General features: G+C 43.5%; 1 protein-coding gene across 1 annotated transcript in view; it reads right to left on the bottom strand.

The window, feature by feature from the left end:
* PROM1 (prominin 1) overlaps positions 1–21,007 on the bottom strand; it is a 135,534-nt gene that overhangs the window by 2,920 nt on the left and 111,607 nt on the right. The window contains exons 16-22 of the mRNA XM_006884535.1: positions 20,705–20,851; positions 20,274–20,345; positions 16,750–16,842; positions 12,904–12,972; positions 10,385–10,450; positions 10,178–10,246; positions 6,179–6,271 (exon numbers count right to left, since the gene is read on the bottom strand). Coding sequence (XP_006884597.1) covers positions 6,179–6,271; positions 10,178–10,246; positions 10,385–10,450; positions 12,904–12,972; positions 16,750–16,842; positions 20,274–20,345; positions 20,705–20,851 — 609 coding nt within the window. The remainder of the gene's footprint in view (positions 1–6,178; positions 6,272–10,177; positions 10,247–10,384; positions 10,451–12,903; positions 12,973–16,749; positions 16,843–20,273; positions 20,346–20,704; positions 20,852–21,007) is intronic.

Raw genomic sequence — 21,007 nt, 5'->3', positions numbered from 1 at the left:
ATTAATCTCCTTTGTCAGTGTGTCCTTTGCCATTCCCTATCACTCCTCCCTGAGAGAGACTTCATCCTAATTCATAAGGAAAAGGGGATAGCGTATTCTCTTAGCTAATTGCTGCTGAAAAAAAATTTTATTTTATTATTTTTGTGTGCATACTGTCAAATCGGATCTGACTGGTACAGGAGGAGATTGTCCCTCCTTCTCCAGCAGAGCATCTGGTGGATTCAAACCAAACACCTCTGGGATGGCAGTGCAGCTTCTTGCCACTAGGCCACCAGAGCTTCCTTGACACTTTATTCTTTAAAGCCACTTGTGAACTTCCTATGAACTAGTAACTGCTATTATAACTCATTTCGCCTTTCTGAAATATTGGAGTCCAGGGACTCCTGTGGAGTCAATTCTCCTTCGCAGTGACAGTGCATGTGCCAGAGAAGAGGCTGCTCCGCAGGGTGGTCTCTGGCTGGCTTCCTCATGGAGGTCGTCTCGATGGACCTTCTGTTGAGGTGCAGCTAAGAGGGCCTTAACCTGCCAACCACGTGGTTAGCACCTTACCCATTAACCAGTCCTTGCGATTATGCTTATTTTACACATGTGGAACCTGGAACAAGAAAGTCAACTCCTTCCCACGTATGGGCTCTGTTTGTGTCACCAACGGACCAAGGAGAGGCCACAGGCTGGAGTTGCATCCCCTGAATGAGCTGACTGAGATCTTAAGACTGAATGTAAAGGAAAGATTGTACAAAACACAATGTACGTGAACAAAACACAATGTAAATGGATTAGTGTATGAAAACAAAGAAAATTATAAAGAAAACAACAAATGCTGGTAAGGTGTGGAGAGACTGGAACCTTTATTCACTGTTGGTTGGAATGTAAAATGGTACTACCACCATGGAAGGCAGAATGGTGTTTACTTAAAAATTTGGAAATAGAAATACCATTTGACCCAGCAACTGCACTACTGGGAATATTCCCCAAAGAGACGACAACTGACATCCAAGCAGATATATGCACACTCTTGTTTATTGCTGCTTTGTTCACAATAGCAAAGAGTTGGAAACAACCTAAGTGCCCATCAACAAATGAATGGATAGAGAAGCTGTGGTATATTCACACAATGGAATACTATGCTGCATTGAAAAACAAGGAACTCATGAAATATTATACAAAATGGGTGACCATGGAGGACATTATGCTGAGGGAAATATTTCAGTCACTAAAAGACAAATGCTGTATAACACAACTGTTATGGAACAGGACTGATATGAAGGTTGGGGGGGGAAATAAGAAAAGAGAGATAAATGATGAACATGGCATTGAAACAGATGAGGGAGAGAATTATATAAAAGGAACATATGATTAGGTATTATTGGCATGACAAGAGTCCCGAATAAGAGATGGATAGTAAAGTGAATTGGAGGGCTGGGACTGTATAACAATGAAAGATTTTTTTTTTCCAAAGAAAAAAAGCAAACTGGGGGCGAGGGGGGACAGGGAAAAAAATGTGCAACAATGAACGAATGGAAATCCAAGTTCTTTATAAACTTTCAATAAAATCTAAAAAAAAAAAAAAAAAAAGAAAGAAAACAATAACCACACAAGATCTTATTACTTAACCTTTCTGGCTCTGTTCCCACACTCACTCAGAAGTAGAGATGATAGCTTCATGCTGTCAAGATCAGTATAATTCACAGCGACCCTATGAACAACAGATCTGAACCCTGTTCTATCCTGTGCCAGCCTCAGAATCTCTGACACACTCAAGCCCACTGCAGCCGTCACTGTGTCAATTCGTCTCATGAAAAGGCTTCCTCTCTTCCGCGTCTCCTCCACCTTTCTAGCTTGGTGTCCCCCTCCAAGGAACAGCGTCCCCTAACAACATGCCCAAAATATTTGAGACAAAGCTTTAGTATCTTTACACCAAGGAATACTCTGGTTGCACTTTGTCCGAGACATATTTGTTTGTTCCTTTGGCCGTCCATGGGATACTCAGGACTCTCATCCAACACACAACTCAAAGGCATCAATTCTTGGGTCATCCTTAGTTACTATTCAGCTTTTACATGCATAGCAACCTAAATCAGTTACACCTTAATCTTCAAGCTGACATCATTGCTCCTGGGTAATTTGGAGACGTCCCTGACAGAGGATTTTTGCCCAATAAAATACGTCTCCTGATTGCTGGTACCAAGGGTGTTGATTGTACAGAGCGAACTGATTTCTACTGCCAGTGAGTTGTTTCTGACTCCTGGTGACCCGACAGGATAGAGCAGAACTGTCCTGTTCAGTGTCCAAAGCTGTAATCTTCATGGAAGCAGACTGCTACATATTTTTTCCCTTAAGAGGATGGGTAGATTTGAACCGCTAACCTTTCAGTTAACAGCTGAACACCACCACTGCACTGCCAAGGCTTCTCTCAGCAGTCCTGGGCACATGCTGGACCTAAACCCTCTGTAGTTAAGTCAGTTCCCACCTGTGTTACCCAACAGTTCAGTTTCAGAACGTCCTACAGTGAAGCTGACTTCCACATCTCTGTGCCTCTGAGCAGCAGCTGGGGGGTTCAAACTGCTGACTTTTGCAGGTAGCACTCAGGCACTTAACTGCTGCGTAACCAGAAAATATTGCCACTTGACCCTCCACTCACTACCCGCGAGTTGCTTCCAACTCACAGCGCCCCTCCATCAGATTTCTGAGCCTATGGTTTGTAATGGAAGGAGACTGAGCATCTTTCTTCCGGAGCCCCTGGTAGGTGTGAAGTGCCGGAAAAACTTGTCCTTTGGTTTCACAGAACGACTCACTAGGGCCTACACACCAGCACTCCCTGGAGATGCTTCTGTTGTCGTGTGTGACCCATAGCTGACCCTCCAGTGGGTTTTCAGAAGTGGTAAACTGCCGAGGAGGAGAGACTGCACACCTTCCCCCTGAGGAACAGCTGGGGGATTTGAACCGTGTCCGTTTGAGTTGCCAGTGCAACGCCTTATCCCACGGCCACCAGGGCTTCTTTGGTACACACTAACCCAATGCTGTCGAGTGGACCCTGACTCCCAGAGACCTTCTGCTGGGTTTCCGAGGCTCCGCACAGGAAGTGACCGTCTCCTCATACGATGGAGTCAGAGCTCTTGTTCAGCCCACAGCACCGCTCAGTGTTTCCTTTACTTCAGCAGTTTAACCAGCATTTTAGGACAGACTGCAGAGACAATGGAGCCACGTTTTGTCTACAAAGCAAAGTGAAGTTTCTACAAAAGTCGCTGACACACCTAAGTCAGATGTCCTGCGGGAGCCTAGCATGGCCTCTTGAGAACAATTTCTTGAACCCTCTGAGTCCTCCAGCCCACAGGGAACACACCTGCAGCTGAGAGCAGTCTTCTCCTTTCATAGGGGTGTCCGCCTCTGTCAGCGCAGGCTGAGGGGTGACGTCAGCAGGAGACCCAGCGGGCCTGGCAGACAATGTGTCAGGTTGAAAACCAAAAGGTTGAGGGTTTGGATCTGCCTTCTGCTCTGCAGGAGAAAGACAGGCATTCTCCCCCCTCAAGATTTACAGCCTCACAATCCGCTGGGTTGGTGCTTTGAGCTAGGAACCAAGTTAGCAGAATTTGTTATTGTTGGTGTTGTTCGGTGACATCAAGTGGAGTACAACTCATAGCAACCCTATAAACAAAAGGCCTGAACCCTGCTCTACCCTGCGCCATCCTCACACTTCCTGACACACAAGAGCCCGTTGCAGCAGTCACCGCGTCAATCCTCCTGGTTGAGGGTCTTCCTCTCTTTCACCAACCATCCACCTTTCCCAACATCATGCCCCTCTCCAAGGGGCACCTTCTAGCAACATGCCCAAAGGATGTGAGGTGAAGCTGCATCATTCTTGCCTCCAAAGCACCCTCTTCAAGACATATCTGTTGTTCTCTTGGCCGTCCATGGGATGCTCAGTGCCCTTCTCCAACACCATATCTCAAAGGCATCAGTTATTTTTCTGTCATCCTTTTTCATTGTCCAGCTCTCAGATGCACAGCAAGTGATTGGAAAGACTATGGCCTGAATCAGATGTACCTTAGTCCTCAAAGTGATATCATTACTCTTCAATAATTTGGAGAGGTTTCTAATTGCAGATTTCCCCAGTGCAACAATGTCTCCTTATTTCCTCACTGCTGTTACCAATGGTGTTAATAGTGGATCCAAGCAAGATGAAGCTGTTGACAGTTTCAATCTTGTCTCCATCCATCATGATGCTGCCTATCAGTCCAGTGGTAAGAATCCTTGTTTTGACATTGAGATGCAAGTGATTTTCCCCACTATTATTATTCAAAAGGATATAACCTGATCAGCCAATCAGAAGAGATGTGGAGGCAACACAATCAAAGCCCACAATCAGAAAGGTCCTGTGGGTACCACCCAGTTGCACTCTGCATTCTGCTCAAGCATCCTACCCTCGCCCAGCTTCCTAACCCAACACCTCACAGGAGTTCCACAGAACTTCCCAGCTGGCGGCCCTGCCTGGGGACCAGGCTCTACGTAGCATGAGGACAGCCCTCCAGGCCTCCACAAGGCAAAGGCAGTGTGGGCGAACAGAGCCCTGCCAAGGCTCACGGGCTCCGCACTGCTCTGTGCTTCAACTCTGGATGGCCTGAATCCTGACACCTCTCCACCCAGAAGGTCCGGGCACTCTGCCCTCTCCCCTCTTTAATTAGTAGGTCTGAATGTGTTTCACTTTATTTAGAAGGCTTTCTAGCAAAAGTATGACTATGGATATGTCCCACCTGAACTTAAGAGTCCAGCTCAAGAGTAGGCTTGACTCAGGCGATGGCCAGAGAAGAAAAAAACTATTCTAATGACATGCACAAAGACCTGAGGTTAACCAGAAGGGCAACAACATGACAGGCCCACCCAAAGGGGTCTCAAAAGAACCAAGCAAACACCAGAGCACTTCTCTATACTGGTGAAACACCTTCTGAGGAAACTCCAGCCTGATCCTGGCCCTCCGCAGCCTCGGGGTCTCTCTATACCCCTGGTTATAAGGGAAGCAGTCATTGCAGCTGGGTATTGTGACTGGATTGGACACCCCCACCATCACTGGGTAGATTCCAACGCTCTGTCAGGGTTCTGAGGCCGCAAAGCTTTATGGAAGGAGACCGTCCATCTTTCTCCCACAAAGACACTACTGGATGTGAACCCTTGACCTTTTGGTTATCCACGTAACACGCAACTCACCATGTCACCAGAGTTCCTTAAAGTCTGGACTGGAGGAGGCTAATTCCCACTCTGAGGGTCTCAACTAGAGGCAGCCGAAGTGGCCAATCTCAAAAGGCATTTAAGGAGAAAATGCCACTTGGTGTAGTTCTGGTGTTCCACCGATAGCTGGACTCACAGTTCTATTGAATTCTGTAATTTGTGTACCAACTACTGATCCTTTTAAAAATATTCCATATAAAACAGGAGCTTTTTTCACAAGGGTTTTCTGATTTCTAGAAATATAATTCCAGCACAGAACAAAGACAGGCAAGCAGGAGTTTGGCTTTGAGTCTATGAGGTGGCACAATGGAGAGCCAGAAAGGTCAGTGGTTCAAATCCCCCTGCCCCCTTTCCTGGCAGAGAAAAGACCTGTCAACCTGCTTCAATGAAGATTACAACCAAGAAAACCTGATGGATAATTCTTCTCTGTCCTGGAGGGTCCCTTTGAGTGTGAATGGATTTCACTGCACATAACAACACCACATCCATCTAGAATGACAACAGACCCAAGCAGAAAATGAACAGCACAGAACAAAACTTGGAGGCCTGAAATCAAAGCTAATGATTGGCTGTGTCTCTTAATTTGTGTGTGTATCTTATACAATCATTCATATGCATTGTCTTTCATGCATGCGTTTTATAAATTATTAATGTGCACTGTATTTTGTTCAGGTACATTGTGTTTGATACAATTATTCATGTACATTGTATTCCACTCTTGTCCACTGTGTTTGATACAATCATTCCTCTACCGTTGTATTTCATTCACATACATTGTGTTTGATACAATCATTCGTGTACATTGTTTCTAAGTTTCATACTATGATTCATGTACCCGGTTTTATATAAATAATTACCACTGATATATGCCTATTATCACCCTGTCTCTTTGAGTCCTCACTCCATCTTTCCTATTTCTTCACAGTCTCCTTATCTTGAAGGACAGGACTCTTACCAAGGGATCCACAATGTAGCTACATAGAAAGACGTCGATGGCGGAATCTAAAGCGGTGGCCACGGGCCTGCAGGCTGCCATCTTCTTAGTGATCTGTGGAAGCAGGAAACACAAACACTTCAGCTGGACACGCCATTTAGTTCTGGCTTCCCTCAGGATTTCTGCATCTCCTAGGCCATGGGGCATGTGCAGATGATGAGAAATGAGATCTACCAAGCCCAACCTAAACCCAAACCCAAACCCACTGCTCTCAAGCTGGTTCTGACTCATCCTGACTCTCCATCGTGTTTGCTGTTGTTATGTGCTGTCGAGCTGCCTGTAACTCATAGTGATCCTATGTACAACATCCCTAAACCCTTCTCTATCCAGTGCCAATCCCCATCGTGTTTAGTAGGCTGTAAATCTTCATCATAGGAGACTGTCTATCCTTCCCCCGTGGATTGTGTAGTGGATTTGAATGACCACTCTTCTTTTTTTTTTTAAAAAAGGTGTTTTTTTATTATTAATTTTAATGAATGTTTGCAGAGACACTGGATTCCCACTCACTCCCTGCTGCATTTTTCTTCCTGCCCACCCCTCCCCCAAGTTCACTCTTCTCTTTGAAAAGTAAAAGAAAAATTCTTTCATTGGTATATAATCCCTCCCCTCAAGTCTACTCCACTCTGCAGCCTTCATTCTGGACTCTTGCCATGACAATAATATCTAATAATAGATCGCTTTTTAAAAAGTTCTCTCGTTCATCTGGTTCAATGCAGTATACCCTTTCAGCTGGTAGCCAGATACATTACAAACTACACCGCCAGGGCTGCTTGTAAACAAAGCTAGGTGTTTTCGAGTAAGACTCTTCTCTCAGTCTCAGATTCTTTGTTTACTAGGTGGAGTTGTTAACATGTTGTCACAAATGATGGCAAAATGTGTTTCTAAGCGTGGTCGTCAATTTAAAACTGTGCAGCAACGTGTTAAATCTCAACCTGCAGGATTCACAGGGATGAAAAGCAAGCCTGCCCAGCCCAGTGCTGTCCAGAATTCTCATCTTTGTCATCTGATGGGAGAGATGCAAAACAAATGGGGACTTAATCATGGTACAGTGAGAACCACAGTTGACACACCCTTTTTGTAAAGCTTCAGCGGGTATATATTTTGGACTAAGACACAGTGGTTGAAATGACTCGGCCGGTCAGGGTAGTATAAAGGCAATCACAGCAAACCATACCCACCCTCGGGCCAATTCCGGCTGACGAGGACACTGGAAGGCAAAGTGGAGCCTCGCTGATCAGCTTGCCACAGCTGCCAATCAGCTCGCCACAGCTGTAATCTCCACAAGGGCCAACGGCCACCTCTTTCCCCTGCAGACTTCCCACTGGGTTAGAACCATTGATTTTTCGGATAGTTGCCCAACACACCACCCACTGTGCACAATACAAGAGAGCATGGCTCTGCACGGGAGCTCTGAAGGCCAAGTCCACAGAGAGCTGCACTGCTACCCAAATGCTGTGCCTCTCTGCTGGCGGGAAGCCACTAGTGCCTCTGAGAGAGAAAGATGGGCAGCCTCCACCCATGTGATTTACAGCCTCGGAAGCCCAGTGCAGGAGCAGTTATGCACGCACTGCCTCCAAGCCAATGACAATGAGTTTGGAGCGGCTCTGTTTGAGTTCCAAACACATTCACTCCTGCTAGCCCTGTTTTGTTTTTTTTAATTTTCTGGGGGGAAGGGAGTAGGTGTTTTGGGTTTTTCCCCCTTTTCTTTTTTTTTTTTTCACCAACTGTCTCATAGTCATCTCTTAAAAACTTAACCTAATTCCAGCCTCCTTTGAGTGGGGAAACATTCATTCATTTTCACCATCAAAATATTTCAGGGACAACCTGAATTGTTATCACATTAAGTGAGATTACCTTTAATTTTAAGAAGTTCTGGTGGCATAGTTCAGTAAGTGTTAGTCTTCTAACCCTAAATTGTTGGTTTTTTATTGTTTTTAATTAAAGTTTACAGAGACTTAGGGTTTTCAATCATTCATTGTTGCACTTTTCTCCCTGCCCACCTCCTCCACCTCTCTCCCCATACACTATTCTCTTTGAAAAGTAAAAGAAAAACTCTTTCATTATTATACAATCCCTCCCCCCAAGTCCATTCCACTATGCAGCCTTCATTCTGGACTCCTGTCATGACAATAATGCCCAATCATATATCCCTTATAAACAGTTCTCTCCATCTGTTTCAATGCAGCTAGCCCTGATTTAAGGGATAGAGGACAATCTGCTCATTGATGAGATGAGAATGTTTGGTGAATCATGGTCATATTGTGAATCTCATGAGTGACTTAAGGAAGTTGTAATCATGAATCTGAAATTATTCTTGTAAGTGCAATATGACAGATGCTTCCTTTTTTTTGGAGGAAAGAATATATTCTTCCCTCTTTTCTGGTTGTCTCTGTCTTCCTCTTCAACCTTTATCTCAACCTTACAATGCTGTCCATATGAATGACATTCTATTTAATCAAGTTTAAAGTTTATTCTCACTGTTGGTTTTACTAATAGTTGGAGAGGTGAATACATTCTCATATGTTTCTGCATCTTGCTTTTCTGTCTCATTCAGACCCTATTACAAAGCCCTCCATGTCTTCTGCAATAGCTCTGAGTCATCTGGTCCCCGGGCCACCTCCTGTCCTCCTGGAACTTCTTTTCTGTGTTGGAAGGTCCTAGCCCAGAATCGGTGGTTTGAGACTGTCAGCTTTGTGTTCTAGGTATGACAATGACCAGGTATGGTCTTCAGATGAAACAGAACGGGCACCCAGTGACCACGCTGATGGTTCCTCTGCCACATCTCATTCGTGTGTCCACTGTGTCTACTCGCCAGGAGAAGGTCCTAAGATCCCAGTTAGGGTTCTTCACCACAGAGCTCAGGAAGCTGGGTCCTCGTGCAAGTGTAACTGGGCACCCTGCATGTTTGGTGTGAAATGGAAGCGGATGTAGGAGATGAGGAGAGGAGAAGATACATCAAGGAAGATACAGGGATAAAGGTGAAAGTTCTAGACTGTGGCTGGAATACAAAGTGGGTCAGGGGGAAAAATCAAAGTAAGACTACAACATTGGAGGACACATGGTCAGAGACCAGGAATACAACGGGAGAAGTTAGGGGCCGCTCAAGGCTTGTTTGAATTATCCCCAGTCTCCATACTTCCCGTGATCCATTTGGTGCAGTGGTGTCTACCAAGTCATCAGCTCCAAGTCCCCCACCGCTGTGGAATTGTCCTCAGGAGATCCAGTCTCACACCCAAGCTAGTAAATAGCTTGAGGGCTTAGGGGTCAATCACCCTGTTACTAACAGAAAGGTTGGGAACTGGAGCCCACAAGCAGCTCCGTAGGAGACAAGGTGCAGTGATTGGCTCCTGCAAAGACCACAGCCTTGGCAAGCCGATAGGGTCCTCAGCGTCCTTGAGGGCCACTATGAGTCAGAACCGACTTGACAGCACAAAATTACACTCACTGCTACCATGCTACTATAAAAATCCCTAGAAATTTCACTCTGCTCCTGCCTCTTTCAACAAAATTAAGGAGACTAACAAAATAATAGGTTTTAGGTGATTCAAGGAGGCATTCACTTCCTAAACCACATGCCTCTGGAAACTCTATGAACCTGGAGAAAACAATAGTTATAGAAAAGCTACAGGCCTTTTATTCATAGGGTCTCTATGAGTCATGCACGACTCAAAGACAATCAACAATAACAACAACAACAACACAACTACACCTCAAAAGGCCCTGTGTTCACAGACTCCTGGTTCTTTGGGAGAGGGTGACACTCAAGTGTGGCAGAATCCATATAGTAAAGGGAGGAGAAAGGAGAGTGCGTTCTGAAGCCATCCTGGGACAGTGACACCGATGTTTTCACACTCCAGCAAATGGCTGAGATTCCTTTTTGTTCCCTCCAGCTTTCACCCTAGAAAATGATTCTTGTAAAATGTTCTCTCCCAGGGCTTCATAAAAAAGATGACTACTCACAGTGTCTTTAATCCACTCAAGGTAATGGTCGAAGTATCCTATTATTCTACGTGCATAGGCCTCACTTTCCTGCAAACAAATCAAATGTTGGTAAATCATTAAGAGGACTACACTTCCCCCTTCTTATTGAATCTTATCATTTGCTTCACAAATCTACTTCCTGACACATTTATTTATATATATGTATAGATGAAAGAGAAGACTCACTTCTGAAATTATAGAAGAAACATTATGTTTGATGAAGTCTTGTGTAGAATCCAAAGAGAAAATGATCTTGTCCATCTTCACCTGGAAAACAGCAACACATGGAAAGGTAGCAGAGTGAAAGGGTTAATGTAGATAAGTGGTGTACAGATGCAAGTGCTGCGAACTGAAGGAGCTTACAGGATGCAGTGTGGTAGGTGCTGGGCTGCTTAAAAGAACAAAACAAAAACCAACAAACACCAGGGGTTCACAAACAACAAATGCTGGCGAGGTTGTGGAGAAACTGGAACCCTTATTCACTGTTGGTGGAAGTGTAAAATGGTGCAGCCACTATGGAAGGCGGTGTAGTGCTTTCTCAAAAAGTTGCAAATAGAAATATCATTTGACCCAGCAATTCCACTACTGGGAATGTAACCCAAAGAGACCATAACTGACATCCAATCAGATATATGCACACTCATGTTTATCGCAGCTTTGTTCATAATAGCAAGGAGTTGGAAACAACCTAAGTGTCCATCAATGATAGAATGGATAGAGAAGTTGTGATATATTTGCACAATGGAATACTATGCTGCATTAAAAACCAAAAAACTCATGAAATATTATACAAAATGCGTGACTCTGGAGGAAGTATCTCAGTCACAAAAGGACATATATTGCATGGTGCCACTGTTGTAAAACAGGACTGACATCGGGGTTGGGGAGAGACTGAGAAAGATGGGTTCAATAATGTATACTGCATTGAAACAGATAAGGGAGAAAACTGTTTAATAGGGATATGTGATTAGGTATTTTCACGACAGGAGTTCAGAGCAAAGGCTGCATAGTGGAGTGGACGTTGGGGGGATACTTTTCGAAGACAAGAGCAAACTGGGAGGAGGGAGATTGGGCAAGGAGAAAATTGCAACAATGAATGGATGGAAATCCAAAGTCTCTGTAAACTTTCGTTAAAATTCACTAAAAAAATAAAAAAAAAACCCCAAACCAGCCAAAAAAAAAAAAAGAAAGAAAAAATACAACCAAATGACAAAATAAGTACACACATACACGCACACACAAAACAAACAACACAAAACACCTGGCAGTTCAAATCCACCAACTGCTCCAAAGGAGAAAGATGAGGTAGTTTCCTGCTGTTTAAATTTACCGACTACCTACAGGAGCCCAGCCGTGTTCTCTCCTGTGCCATCCTCATCATCTCTGACACACCTGAGTTCAGGGGACAGATTCACATCTGTGGTTCACAGAGTTGCTATGAGGTGGACTCAAGTCAACAGCACATCACAACGAAAACAATGAGGAAACCCAAGGCAAGGTCACCGGAAGTTGGAAATGATTCGATGGCAGGGAGTTTACTCGAAACCAGTGAATAAACCACAAACTGTGAGAAGAATAAACACATCTATCTTGAAAGAAATGAAGTTAGAACACTCCAAAATGCTAAAGAGCAAGAATGCCCATTTAAAGACTAAAAAGTGGCTCATTCAAGTCATTGCATTTTTAATTGCTTCCTGTACATCTGAAAGTTGGACAATGAATAAAGATGACAGAAGAATAACTGATGCCTTGGAACTGTGGTGTTGGAGAAGAAAGCCATCTCAGGGTCTTACAAAGGAAAGAACCAGTCTATCTTAGAAATATAACCCAGTTGCTCCTTGGAGGCAAGGGTGGTGAGACTCTCTTTTACTTTCGGCATGTTATCAGAAAGGACTAGTCCTTGGAAAAATGTATCATGTTGGAAAAGGTACAAGGTCAGAGAAAGAGAGGAAGCTCTTCAACTGACACAGTGCTACAATTGTTGCTATGTGCTATCACGTTGGAGCCAACTCATAGCTGACCCTCCAGTGGGTTTTCAGAGGCAGTAAATCACATGGGAGGAGACTACCCATCCTTCTCCTGCAAAGCAGATAGTCGATGTGAACCACCTGCCTGTGGGACCACAGCACAGCTTCTTACCACTATGCCACCAGAGATCTCAGATTACAGCAATAAGGACGAGCATATCAGAGAGTGTCAGGATGGGGCAAGATAGAATAAGGTTCAGCCTGATTGTTCACAGGGTCACTACACGTCACAGATGACGTCTGGGACTTAATAACATCAACACGCATCATCCAGCTTTTCATATGTGTATAAGACAATTAAAACTACCATGACCTGGGTTAGGCACACCTAAGCCCTCAAAGTGACATCACCGCATTTTAACTCTTTATAGAAACAGGAGATTACTTCCTAGGCAACTCTACGTGACAGTTCTCCATTCTCTGGGGTAGCTATGGATCAGAAAGTATTCTGTAGTATACAACAATCAATAACTTGTATCTAACACCATGTTTCCATTACAGAAATGATGACAAAAGAGGGTGTGGAAAAGAAAACCACAAAACAAAACCAACACTCCCAACTGAGCTTGATATCTGACTTAGATAGATAACTGCATCTCCTTCGCTGTACCTTTCAACCACAGTCAATATCTCCGAGCCACTGGGCATGCTACCACCTACCAAAACCCCACGAAAAACCAAAGTAGTCCTCACCGGCAATCCTTTGGTAGTCTGTTGAAGCACCTGGATGTTCTGGGATAAAATATTCTGTGGAAAAAAAAATAGATAATATTTTTCAAGTTATTACAAGGAGCAGCAAGATCACATGCTTTGTGTCTGGCACTCCCCCACATCCTGATCAAAGCTGACTTTACACTTATTCATTCTATTGTAGAAAGAAGCAAAGGACACAAGTAACAAAGTGGATCTCACTGGAAGAAGAATGCCAGGATATTTATCCTAAAGCTTTGAGGGTGATACAGCAATGGGCTGTAGTGTGTCAGAGACAGTGAGGCTGGCACAGGACAGGACAGGGTTCAGGTCTGGTGTTCAGAGGGTTGTTATGAGCTGTACTCCACTTAATGGCATCTAATAGCAACAGCATCCACAAAAGGTGTCCAAGAAACCCCCTTTGACTTAAATTTCACAAAAGTGGAAGGTACTGTTTAAAAGAAAGTGGTTTTCTTGCATAGTTTACTGTTTTTTAATGCAAATAAATGCACAATTTTTTAAACATTTATTTGTCCATTGAGCCCTTCTGCCTCAAGGTATCTTTGTAAGTGGTCTACGTTTTAAAAGGGAAATGTAAAAAAAAGGGGGGGGGATAGAGTATTTATGAAAACATCTAAAGGGATGGCTCAGTTGGCAAACAAATATAAATGGACACATTGTTTAGTGGAAATACAGTGGATCAGAAAAAGGCAAACTTTACCTGTAAAGGATTAGATTGTAAATATTTGAGACTTTTTGGGCCATAACGTAGTCCAATTATGCAACTGTGTGCAGTAGCCAAAAGTAGTCACAGACATGATATATTAAAATAATGGACGTGGCTAAGTTCTAATAAAACAGGCAGCGGCTGGATGTGACCTGTAGGCTGCAGCTGGCAAGTCCGTAGTATGTGGACCCCTAGTTTAGGTGAGTGTTCACATGAAAAAAACAGCTGGTCTTTTTGTGGACACACGCTCCTGTACCTAAAAAGGCCCAAGCACACAGTGCACCTAAAGGAAAGTATTTAGAAATGTGAACTAGCCTTAAATGTGTACTGATTTGTGTTAGAACACACACATGCAGTATGGCACTGGCACTACGCACAGCCTAACAACCAAGAAAATCCAAGAGCAGGGGTTTATGAGTACTCTAATCAGTTTAGGAGCTCTGGTGGCCTAGTGGGTAAGGAGTTGCCTTGTCAACCTAAAGATAAATGGTTCGAATCCACAAGCTGCTCCATAGGAGACAGATGGCAATGTGATTTACAGCTTCTGAAAAATGGCTGGAGGGTCAACTATGAGTAAGTTTCAAACTGATGGCCCATAACAACAATGACCCATCAATTAGGAAGTCAAGACAAAACCAAAAAAATGTGTACAACTAATTCTAATCAATTAGGGAGTTGGGAAAATAAGGGGGGGGGGAACTTGTGAAAGTAATTCCAGAATGTTGCACAGTGCCAGATTTGTATGTTTCTCCCTGCCCGAGCAGACTGTCTTAGTAACCCACTCTTTGTAGCTGTGCCCCTGACAGCAGCAAACACTACATGTGAGGACAGTAACAGTCCCCCCTCTTTGCCGAGTCTGATGCTTTTGCAGACAGGCCACAAAAGCTCGGTATCGTTTTGATATTTTTGGAGGAGGAGCGGAGAAGCTAAAGTTCTTTGAGGAGGCAGAAGAAGCAGGATTTGAAACCAAGCCTATCTGACTTCAAAGCTCAGCTCCCCTGCTCCGAACTGCCTGCATGGTTTCATCAAGGAAAGAATCAAGAAGGCTGTGAGAAGTAGAAGAGAAAAAAAGGCAGTAAAAGAGGAGAGAGGAGACGTGGCCATGACCTTTGTGATGGCAAGTTCATGTGTCAACTTGATTGGTTACTAGAGGCTAGTGTTCTCAGGGAGGAGGTGGACATGATACTTGAGGACATGGACGTGCTCTTAGGAAGTCGCTCAAGTGTTCAGACTACTTCCATACATAATGTGGTTCCATACACAACTATCAGACGAAGTCCTTCTAAAAGCAAAATGGAATTTTTCCCAAAAGGTAGCCTGTCTCCATAGTATGCTTAGCATCTTTCCAGAACTTTCTTACCTTTCACTCTTTCTGTCACATACCACAATAGTGATCTGGGACACAATCCTATAGGAATCTCCAGCTTGACCTATAGACTTTGGACTTGTCTGCCTCTTATCATTGCATGAGAAATTTTTCTTTAAAAAAAATCAGGTGTGCCTTTTTAAAAAAATTGGGTTGCAAAAAAATTTGTTTGCATACATATAGTTCATAGACATTGTATTTCTTTCATGTGCATTGTGATTTATACAATAATTTACATTTATAAAAGGCATGAGATAATTTTTACATATACGACCACCAGAGCTGCCTGAACACACACACTCTCTCTCTCTCTGTATGTGTGTGTGTGTGTGTGACTGGTTCCGCTTAGCTACAGAACTTTAATGCAGCCCTCAAAACAGCACACAGCTCTAACAGTTTTCTTTTCATTTTAGAACTAGATATTGTTGGTAAAAATTTCTTTAAAACCAAGGGGAAAAAACTGTTATGCATTTGAGTAACAGCAATTTTGTCTTAGTGACAAATGGTCGAGAGAATGACTATTAACTGAAATGTTAACAGTTCAAGTCCTTCCAGTGGCACGTTGGAAGAAAGACCTGACATTCTGCTTCTAGAAAGTCAGCATCATGAATATTGTGTGGGACTCTTGTATTTTGCAGCATGTATGGTCACCAAGAGCTGTAATCTACTCAAGGAAGGACCACTGGTTGATTTATGACTGTATCACTCTGAAGACATGCTCTGAAAGGATTTGCACTGCTAACAAAAAGGAAAGCCTCTCTGGTTGTTCAAATTCAGCAGCAGCATCTCCGTGAGAGAAAGAAGGACAAATTCTTCCCATGTGACTCACAGTAGTTTGAAAGCCTACTGGAAGAAGAGGAGGAATGATGTATACTGCATTGCAACAGATGAGGAAGAGAACTGTTTAACAGGGATATATGATTAGGTATTATTGTCATGACAGGAGTCCAGAATGAATGCTGCACAGTGCAGTGGGCTTGTGGGGAGGGATTGCATAGCAATGAAAGAGTTTTTCTTTTCCTCATCAAGGAGAAAAGTGAATTGAGGGGAGGGGGTGGGCAGAGAAAAAAGTGCAACAATGAATGACTGGAAACCCAAAGTCTCTGTAAACTTTCATTAAAATTAATTTTTTAAAAAGCCTACTGGAGGGTCAACTATGAGTTTATTTGACAATTATGGCAAAAATAGATAGACTTTTGCCTAAGTGAATGATGACGTTTTATATTGATTTTCAAACACTGAATCATAAAATCAGTCCTCAAATAGTGTTTTTGCTCATTATTGATGGATTCTAAATAAAAAGAATAGGGTGAGTTTTTTTAAAAAACAACAACAAAAAAAAAACCCAACAACAAAACTCCGAAACAATAGCACACAGAACCGAGGGAAACTCAGAGAAGGGTACTTACCCTGGCTCTCACAAATGTCTAGACAGCATGCGGAAGAAATGAATTTGAGAATGAGTTCAGAAGAGAGACATCAAGATGAATACACTGCTCAGACGGACCTTCTACCAGTGACTGAAGCTACAGCGAGAAACCCACAACATTCATTTGGAAAGAGGAAAGCGAACAAGCAGGAAATTGGTGGTTTTAAGTTTTGTCCTTGGAAACATCTACCCCTCAAAGTGCAGGTGATGTGGCCACAAGAACTAAACACAGGCCCCAGAGTTGTATGGAAGGTAATTCTCCAGAATGGCTCTTGTGCAGAAAGAGGGGACAGCAGCCATGTTTCTCCTCACCATCGATCGTTCCAGAGGAATCACTTGCTGTTGGAGGATTACTCTGATACTCTGGGCGTGAACAGTCAGGGAGTCCTTCAAAGATCCTTGAGACTGTGAAGAGAAGAACATCAAGGTCAGTGTCAGTATTCTCCTTCACTAACTACAAGGCCCCTGGTCCATCACATCAGGTCATGGCATGTGACACTTCTGGTATGTGGTAGCCCTGGGTGCTGGTGCCAAGAGCTCCTGCAGAACCAGCCCCTCGCCAAACAGTCCCATCTACCAGCCCCATCCGGAGTACAATAGCTCACGCTCCCCATTCTGTGGATGGGAAAATCAAGGCTCCATTAAGAAGTTATTTCTCTAGCTCATCTTGAAATAGTATGTTGGTTATGCCAAGTCCTGCTTATAAGTACTACTACTACTATTACTACTACTACCACCAATAATATACAGCCATCCTATATGGGATATGGTACTGTTAGCTATTTTGTTACCATTTTACAGCTGCAGAAACTGAGGCACAGAGGGCTGAAGCATTTCTCCACAGTTCTTCAGCTATGAAGATTTGGAGTCAGGATTTAATTTGGTTATTTTTATTATTATTATTACTTAGTTAACAATCAAGTGTAAACTGACCAGGGTTTAGATTTGGTTAACAATCAGCTGGGCTGGAAGTCTCTTGTTTAAATGAATCAGGACCTGGTGGGCAGGCCTTTGTATTTAAAAGTCTGTTGGGCCCTCAGGTCTGCAGCCCTTGGTCCTGGGGTTGTGTTTGGGGAGAACATTGTTCTAAGTGATACGGCACTTGTCAGTTTGCTATAGTGAATTGACTTGGGGTTGCTGTGATACTGAACACTGTGCCACTGCTGTGTCAAATGCCGTAAGGGTTACCCATGGTGGAAAGGGTTTGGTAGAGCTCCCAGATTAAGAAAGACTGGGAAGCAGGATTGGCATCCACTTCTTAAGTAACAGGCCTCTTTTTAAAAAAATTTCTTTATTTTTCATTTCAGTGAACATCTACAGAGTTTTTGGAATTCCATTCATTCATTGTTGGACCCCTCTCCCCCCCCCCCCCCCCCCGTTTGCTCCTCTCCTTCAAACGCAAAAGAAAAACTCCCTCATTGGTACGCAATCCCCCCCCCACATCCCCCAACCCCCAAATATAATCCACTCTGCAACCCTCATTCCGTAATCTTATGATAAACATAATGCCCTAAAATATAAAATATTCTCTCCCCCAAAGACTTCAATGCCGTAAACATATTTCATCCAGTTTTTCTCAGTCTTACCCTCATCCCGATGTCAGCCTCATTCTACAACAGTGGCACCATATAGCATTTGTCCCTCTGTGACTGAGATACCTCACTCAGCATAATGTCCTCCAGGGTCACCCATTTTGAATAATATTGCATGAGTTCCTTGTTTTTCAATGCAGCATAATATTCCATTGTGCGAATATACCACAGCTTCTCTACCCATTCATTTGTTGATGGGCATTTGGGTTGTTTCCAACTCCTTGCTATTGTAAACAAAGCCACAATAAGCATGGGTATGCATATATCTACTTGGGTGCCAGTTATGGTCTCTTTAGGGTATATTCCCAGTAGTGGAATTGCTGGGTCAAATGGTATCTCTATTTGCAACTTTTTGAGAAAGCGCCACATCGCTTTCCACAGTGGTTGCACCATTTTACACTCCCACCAACAGTGAATAAGGGTTCCAGTCTCTCCACAACCTCGCCAGCATTTTTTGCTTGCTGTTCTGTTAAATTTTGCTAGTCTTACTGGGGTGAGATGATATCTCATAGTTGTCTGGATTTGCATCTCTCTCTCAGAGCTAGGGATTTTGAACATTTCTTCATGTGCTTGTTGGCCATCTGAATGTCTTCCTTGGTGAAGTGTCTGTTCATATCCTGTGCCCATTTTTCAATTGGATTATTCACCTTTATCTTGTTGTGGTGCTCAAGTATTTTATAAATTCTAGATGTCAGTCCCTTATCTGACCTGTCATTACCAAACACTTTTTCCCAGTCTGTGGCTTCCCTTTTTACCCTGTTAGAGAAGTTTCTGGATGCGCATAGGGATTTGATTCTTAGAAGGTCCCATTCATCTATTTTATCTTCTCCTGGGTGTAGATTTTTCAGAATACTTGGAAGACTCTTTATGCTGTGGATTAGGCCTACTAAAGTTCTTCTAAGCTTTTCTTGAATGAAGCTTACAGTCCTTGGTTTTAGTCCTAGGTCCATGATCCACCTTGAGGTGGTTTTTTTATATGGAGTGAGGTGGGGATCTTGTTTAATTCTTCTGCAGATAGATTTCCAATTTTGCCAACACCATTTATTAAAAAGGCTGTCATTTCCCCACCTAACTGTTTTCATCTCCTTGTAAAAAATCAGTTGACCATAAGTAGATGGGCTGATTTCCGGGTTCTCAATTCTATTCCATTGATCTATGTGTCTGTCATTGTACCAGTACCATGCTGTCTTGACTACCATGGCAGTGTAGTAGGATTTTAAATAGTAACAGGCCTCTTAAGAAACATCTTAAGAAAATGCAGGACCAAACAAGGTTCAGATCTTCATTCATAGGGTCGCTATGAGTAGTACTCAATTTTACAGCACCAAACAATAATAATAATACTGTAGAGTCAAATGACAGATGAAACATTCCACCCCTCCTGCCTTCAGGCTCTCAGTTAACAGGCCTTGATACTTCAAGGTGAGCGATGTGTGTGTGCCTGCGTGTGGGGAGGAGGGCATGGAGTGGTAGTTAGAGATGCGTGCAGACTATCGTGAAGGTAATGAGGACCCCAGCACTGAACACAGCTACGATCTACGAAAGGGAGCTCTGGTGGCTTAGGGGTAAGGAATTGCACTGTCAACCCAAAGGCAGATGGTATGAATCCATCAACTCCTGTGCAATGCAGCACATCTGAAATCCCACAATGAGTCGGTTCTGTCTCAATGCTACATACCTCCACCACCACCCTACGCACTGAGCGAAGAGTAGATACTTTCACAGCAGTGTGGTCATGCTGCCAGGGCTGCGAATGAGAGGCAGTTCTCATAAGTAACAGAAATAATGAATAGAAAGCCTCTTCAGAAGTTTTCCTAAGAACGCTGCTGCCACTGAAGTCACTGGATCAGCATTCAGCTCACTGATTTTGGTAGTGCTATGGGAGAGCAAACAGGTCAACAGCTGGAATTCACCAGCCCCTCCAAGGGGGAAAGGTGAGGTGGTCTGCTTCTGAAAAGATCATTGTTGTTGTTGTTGTTGTTGCTGTTGCTGTGACATCCTGTCGAGTTACAACCAACTCATAGCGGACCCCTCAGTGGGTTTTCAGAGGCAGTAAATCATACGGAGACAATGTCCTTCCTTCAGTGGAGCACTTCAGAGATTTGAACCATGTGCCTTTGTGATTACAGTGCAGTTTCTTACCACTAGGCCATCAGAGCTTCCTGTTACAGCCTCAGAGACCCTCTGGGCTTTCCTATACGGCACCTAAGGATCAACTCGCCAGCAGTAGGAATTTGAACTCACCAAAAGGCTTGCTGTTGCGCTTAGATTTTCAGCAAATGCTTCAAGGTCCCCTTTCGTGATGGTTTTACTCATCTAAAAGAGAAGTGAGGGCAGGGGGGGAGAAGTACATCATGGACACAGATATTTTAAAAATAATCTTAACAACACCTAACACCAAAAAAAAGACACGTGCTTTGAATTTATCAGTTGCTCGATGGGAGAAGGACTGGCAATCTCTTCCCATGTGATTTACAGCCTCTGAAAACCCCACTGGTCAGTTATGTGTTGATTCCAACGCAATGGTACACGGCAACAATGATGCACAATAGATGGGACATGAAGCCGTAACGAAAAAGTTAGAAGGGAAACCCATTCAGATTCGAACATCTAAAATCACACCCACACGATGGCCTCATTCAGCTAGAAGCTCCCTCATGGACACACAGCCATACCTCTGCCAGGAAAGCGGAATAATCTAACTGGTCTAATCCCAAAGCACTGAAATCCTTAAGACTTTGTTTTCCCACGTCGTCCAGCAGAACTAAACCATCAAGTTGGAAGTTCATCTGTCCAAATTGTTTGTCTATGTCTTGGGTATACTGCAGGACCAAACAGAAAAGTTTTTAGTGAACTCATCGTTCGCCGACCATGTCATATATTCAACGCTTGCCAAGAGCTTTAAAAACACACCACCACAGAACAGCCCAAATGTCCATCAACAAACGAATGGACTGAGAAGTTGTGGTACATTCACA

Source organism: Elephantulus edwardii, unplaced genomic scaffold (assembly GCF_000299155.1).
Source record: "Elephantulus edwardii isolate Elephantulus edwardi_28Jun2011 unplaced genomic scaffold, EleEdw1.0 scaffold00035, whole genome shotgun sequence".
NCBI classification, from domain to species: Eukaryota; Metazoa; Chordata; class Mammalia; order Macroscelidea; family Macroscelididae; genus Elephantulus; species Elephantulus edwardii.
The sequence above is the reverse complement of the archived record's forward strand: the minus strand, read 5'-3'. Positions and strand labels throughout refer to the sequence as shown.